General features: G+C 62.8%; 1 protein-coding gene across 1 annotated transcript; it reads left to right on the top strand.

The window, feature by feature from the left end:
* Positions 1–1,565: 1,565 nt before the first annotated feature.
* On the top strand, positions 1,566–5,151 carry LOC116853631 (the record flags this gene model as incomplete). Its single annotated transcript, XM_032834767.1, has 7 exons — positions 1,566–1,788; positions 1,872–2,070; positions 2,417–2,614; positions 3,050–3,182; positions 3,277–3,654; positions 3,881–4,922; positions 5,029–5,151. Coding segments are annotated over exons 1-7 (2,296 nt in total), but the record flags the coding sequence as incomplete, so codon positions are not given.
* Positions 5,152–5,692: the final 541 nt, after the last annotated feature.

The following is a 5,692-nucleotide window of genomic DNA, read 5'->3' as shown; positions in this document are numbered from 1 at the left end:
CTGAATCAGTGGTCGCAGCAGGCCGGCCACGCCGTCACCGAGTCGGAGTGGGAGGACCTAAGAAAGGAGGTCCGGCAGTTGAGGGTGGATCTGCCCCACATCAGGGCAGAAAACGAGACCTTCAGGACCGAAACGAGGCCCTGAAGGCTCAAGTGAAGAAGTTGGAGGACGACAAAGCCGCCGTGGTGAGGGCTTCTAGCCCCCAGTCCCCTCTCTCCTAGACCAAGGAGGGCGGTGACACGGCCATCCGTAGTCGAGGAGACGGAGTCTGAGGGGGAGGGCGCTCAGGGGACATTCATCGTCCTCCCGGACCCCACTCCTGATCACTCCTGCCGCCCGTAACCCGGGCAGACCATCCCCCCGGTGACCAGGCCCCCGCTCAAGGGGATCTCCTCTATAATTGAGCACCCGAGAGTGGCGGAACCGGCTTCCGCTGCTCTTTCAGATGGCGGACTTGAGGCGAGCCTGGATAATCTCATTCCCAGGCCTTTTGGGTCGCATGGGCATCCGTTCCCCCATCCGAGGGGGCTGACTCGGCGATGGAGGTGGAGGCGGAGGAGCATCGCCGTCCCTCCTCCCCAGCGGGGGGACAGCAAGACACGGGGGGATAGCAGGACCCACCCGGACTCCGGGAGTGATTCCTAACAAGGGGGTCCCTGAGATTACAAAAAAGAAAAAGATGGGGTAGAGGGGGAAGGAGGGAGCTGTGCTCCAGGTCCTCCCAGCTCCGGGAGCTCCCCAAGTAAAGGGCCAGGAAAGCGCCCAGGTGGGCCCCGCAGGCCAGAAGAGGGTCCGGAGGGGGGAGCCGCTGCCACCTCACGGCAGACGGGAAAACCGCAGTCTGCAAAAGTGGTCGCGACCCGTTCCTCCTCCTAGCCGTCCACGTCGGACGGCTGGAACAATGTAGTGGGGAGGGTGAAGAAGCCGCAGCTGATCTAGGGGGGGGAACCCTCCCCTCGTGGCGGTAAGAACCAATACCCCAAGGGAGAGGAGGGGGGCAACCGTCCATCTCCGGATTCCTCGAAGGGGGCTGGGAGTGAAAAACCCTCCACAGATCCGACTGGGAAGACGGGAGGGAAGGGTACGCCGCGCCTAAAGGTGCCAACGTCCGCGGCGGTGTGCATCACCTTCCCGGCTGGCAAATACGGCGAGGTGATGCGCACAGCTAGGAGCAAGATTCCCCTCTCCGAGCTGAGGATTAATAACCTTAGGAGCAGAAGGTCCATTACCGGGGCTCTCCTGCTTGAGGTCTCCGACCCGGAGGGGGATAAACTCGCCAATACTCTGGCCGCAAGACTTAGGGTGGTGCTGGCGGGAAAGGAGGGGGTTAGGGTGGACCGCTCTTCTGAAAAGGCGGAGGTCCGCTTGCATAATTTAGAGGACTCTGTCACGGTCGCAGATATAGCAGCGGCCGTGGCAGACACCTCGGGAGGGGACCTCCCCTCTAATATAAGGGTGGGGGAATAAGGAGAGCTCCCAACGGTCTGGGAACCGCCTGGGTGCAGTGCCCCGTCGCCGTGGCTAGGCAGGTCGCGGAGGCGGGCCGCATCCTGGTCGGCTGGGGGATGGCCCGGGTAGAGGTGATGGCTGCGATGCTCCTGCAGTGTTTCCCCTGCTTGGAAGAGAGGCATGTCCGCCAGCACTGCCGCAGCGACGGCGACAGGTCCGGCGTCTGCTACCGCTGCGGCAGCCCGGGCCATCGGGCCGCGGAGTGCACCGGACGCGTTGTGTGCCCGGTGTGCTCAACGGCCGGAAAGGAGGCGACCCATCGATTGGGCGGGGAGGCGTGTATCGCCTCCCAAAAGAAGAAGGGGAAGGGGAGGAAAGGAGCGGGGAAAGCCCGAGCTTTGCCTCCCTTACTCTCCCCACAGGTAGGCGGCCCGCAGCAAACGGTCTCCCAGGAGCTGGTTGCGGGGCCCTCTGGATTGGGCCAAGAAGCCTCTCCGCGAAGAAGAGAAGGGACACTAGGAAGCCCAGAAGAGAGGAGGCTGGCCCATCTGCACCTGAGGACCTAAGGGTCCTCACCGAGATGCAGATGGAGGAGCCTCCTCCGCCGTCGGTGGGCGGAGAGTCATGGGGGGGGGGCGGAAACAGCCCCCGTGCTAATGGAGGTGGCTGGCCTGGAGAACACGGCGCCCAACAATGGCGTCTAAACTCCTCCAGGAAACCCTAGGCCGCGCAAGAATTGCCCAGGACCTGTTCCTCCACTCGCTCGCTGAGCGCGGGGCGTGGCGTCCGAGCCCTACCGGATCCCGGCCAATGATACTCGTTGGTTCAGGGCCCCGGGGGGCTCGGTCGCCGCTTATTGGAGGAGCTGCCAGGAATTTCCCCGGCCGACGCTCATAGAGGCCGAGGAGTTCCTAGTGGCGGTGAAGTGAGGGGCCCTGGTAGTGGTTGCCTTTTACGCTCTCCCAAGGTGGACGGGGGCCGACTACGAGGAACATCTTGACCGGGTGACGGGAATCATCAGACGATATGCCTCCCACCCGGTGGTGGTAGCCAGGGACTTCAACGCCAAATCCGGCGCGTGGAGTTCCCCGGTCACCAATCATCGTGGTCGGCTCATCGAGTCCTGGGCGGCGTCGTCGGGCCTTCACTTCTCAACGAAGGCTCGGTGAGCACCCGCGTGCGCCCGCAGGGCGAATCTATCATTGACCTTACCTGGGTCAATGACTCTGCGGCGCGCGCGGTGAGGGGTTGGAGGGTGGCGGAGGGGATCGACACTGGTTCCATCTCTACATAGAAGTGATCCTCTCCGCCATCTCCCCCGAGGTGTTCCGGCGCCGCCGGGAAAGGGAGCGTGAGCGGCCCGGCAGATGGACCCTCCGCAAATTGAACAAGGACGCCCTCGAGGCGTCCATCGCCACGACGGAGTGGGCTCAGGAGGACGATCCCCCCCTCGACCCATTCTGTCGCCAGTTGACGTGGAAGAGGAGACGGAAGGACTCGGGGCGAATATGGAGAGGGCGTGTGACGCCTCCATGCCCCGGGTCCGCCTCACGCCCTTCAGGTCCGCGTACTGATGGACGGAGGAGATAGCCGAACTTAGGCGCTCCTCCGTCCAAGCCAGAAGACGCATGCAGCGGACCAAAAGGACGGGGAACGTCGCCGAGGCGACGAGAGCGCGCAGGGCTTTCCGGACCGCACGAAAAGCCCTGTGCGTAGCTATTGTGAAGGCCAAGGTTAGGGCCTGGGAGGATCTGCTCAGGTCCCTGGACAAGGACCCTTGGGGGCGCCCGTACAAGATAGTCTTGCAAAGATTGAGACCCTGGGCAGAGAGTGAGTTTTCAACCCCCATTCCTTGACAATGTGGTGGAAGCCCTCTTCCCGGATGAGGGGCTCCCGCCCCTTCCGTATGAGGGTCCCCCGGCGGACTGGAACGAGGAGTGGGAAGTGTCCGGGGACGAGTTGACATGGGCGGCTCGCCGGCTCGGCGGAGCGAGAAAAGCGCCTGGGCCGGACGGGGTTTCGGGTCGAGCATGGGCCCTGGTCTTGGCCGATGTCGGGGCCCGCCTGAGGCGCCTCTTCACCGGGTGCCTCAGGACGGGCACTTTCCCCAGTTGGTGGAAAAGGGCGGGGCTGATCCTCATACCCAAGGTGGGCCGGCCCCTGGACGCCCCTTCCGCGTATAGGCCCATATGCCTATTGGACGAGGTGAGAAAATTCTTTGAAAGGATCGTGGTAGCCCGCCTCGTCCGGCACCTCTCTCGGGAGGACTTGAGCGATGCTCAATTTGGCTTCCGCGTTGGCCGCTCCACGGTGGACGCTATTCTCCGTGTGAGGGCCTTCGCGGAAGCCGAGATGGAGGAGGGGAGGGTAGTTGTGGCAGTATCGTTGGACATAACGAATGCCTTCAACTCCCTCCCCTGGAACCGGGTAGAGGAGGCGATACGGTATCACCGCTTTTTCCTCTACCTGCTCCATATTGTCCGCGACTATTTCTGGGAGAGGACTCTGGAGTTCGTCGACCGTGATGGACTCCAACGCGGAAGGGGCATGCGGTGCGGGGTCCGTCTTGGGGTCCCTGTTGTGGGACCTTGCATTCGAACGCGTCCTCAGGTCAGCTCTTCCCCCGGGCAGCACAGTCGTCTGGTACGCGGACTACACGCTAGTGCTGTCCGGAGGCTCCGACTGGGTGGAAGCCACGGCTCTGGCCAACGTGGCCGTGAAGTACGTCGTACGCAAAATACGGGCGCTGGGCCTGAGGGTGGCTCCTCCAAACACTGAGGCGATATTCATGCACGCTCCGGCGGAGGGGCGGCCCACCCAAGCCCACATAATGGTGGAAGACACCCGCGTGGATGTGGGGCCCGCGCTGAAATATCTGGGCCTTACCTTCGATGGAACTTGGGGCTTTGTCAAGCACTTTGAACGACTTAGCCCCAAATTGGATCGAATGGCGGGCGCGCTAGCCTGCCTCCAGCCCAACTTTGGTGGTCCGCGGACATTGGTGAGACGGCTGTTCGCGAACACAGTCCACTCCATGGCCCTATATGGAGCCTCGGTGTGGGCAGGTGAGATGAAGGTCAGCCGGCTCATAAGGGTGCTACTCAATAGCGCCCAGCGCGTTATGGCCAACCGTCTCACCCGAGCATATCGGACCGTGTCGCACACAGCCGTCACGGTCCTAGCCGGCATGCTACCCGCGGAGCTCCTCGCTAGGGAACACGCCAAAACGTACACCCGTCTGAGGGCACCCCGCAAAGAGGGGACGAGATTGTCGGCCGGGACCATTGGGCGGATCCGTGCCCGAGGCCGGCGCAGGGCCCTCTTGCTCTGGCAAGAGCAACACTGGGGGTTCAATGTCCCGGGCCGGCGGACCATCGAGGCCATCCGCCTCTGTCTCCTCGAATATGTGGACAGGGGCCAAGGCGAGTTAACTTTCCACCTGACACAGGTGCTCACCGGGCACGGCTGCTTCGGTGAGTACATGTGTCGGGAAGAAGCGTACGGCGCACTGCCACCACTGTGCGGCCGATCGGGACACCGCGCAGCACACCCTTGCCGAATGCCAGGTGTTGGCTGCAGATCGCAGTGTTCTGATCGCAGTGGTTGGCGGCGACCTCTCGCTCCTTGCCGTGGTCAGAACCATGGTCGGGAGCAAAGAAGCTTGGGAGAAAGTGCTCTCCTTCTGCTCTTCCGTTATGGGGCGTAAGTAAGCCGCCGAAAGAGTTACGAGGGGGGAGGCTAAGGTTGTACCGCTCTCCCCTTCCACCTCCTCTTCGGAAGAGGACGAGGAAGACGAGAAGCAGAAGAGGCGTGCGAGGCAGGGTCGCAGGTGGCGTCCCCGCCCCCCTTCCGCCCACCTCAGAAACAGAGACCCGGAGGGGAACCCCCCCAACTAAGGGTTCACGCTCTCACAGGCACGCCCTCACATGCGGGCGGCAATGGGAGGGAGGACTTCTCCCCTCCCAATCCCCCCGGCCGCCCGCTGCCCTGACGAGCCAATCCGAGCGACTCCGGAGATAGGAGTAGAGACCATTCATCCACGGAGGAGTGGCCGGGGACGCTCGGATCGCGCTTTCCGATCTCATGAGGCGTCCCCTCACCCGGCCCTCAACGGATAATACTCAGGACCTGTTGTTAACGCAAAGTCACTAAGCGGTAAGTCGCGCTATACGGCGTTGAAGTTCGTAGCCAATCAATGTCTCGTCATCTAATTAGTGACGCGCATGAATGGATTAACGAGATT

This window comes from Odontomachus brunneus, unplaced genomic scaffold (genome assembly GCF_010583005.1).
Source record: "Odontomachus brunneus isolate Ranch 3 - 2012 unplaced genomic scaffold, Obru_v1 Obru_scaffold_395, whole genome shotgun sequence".
Classification (NCBI taxonomy): Eukaryota; Metazoa; Arthropoda; class Insecta; order Hymenoptera; family Formicidae; genus Odontomachus; species Odontomachus brunneus.
The sequence above is the reverse complement of the archived record's forward strand: the minus strand, read 5'-3'. Positions and strand labels throughout refer to the sequence as shown.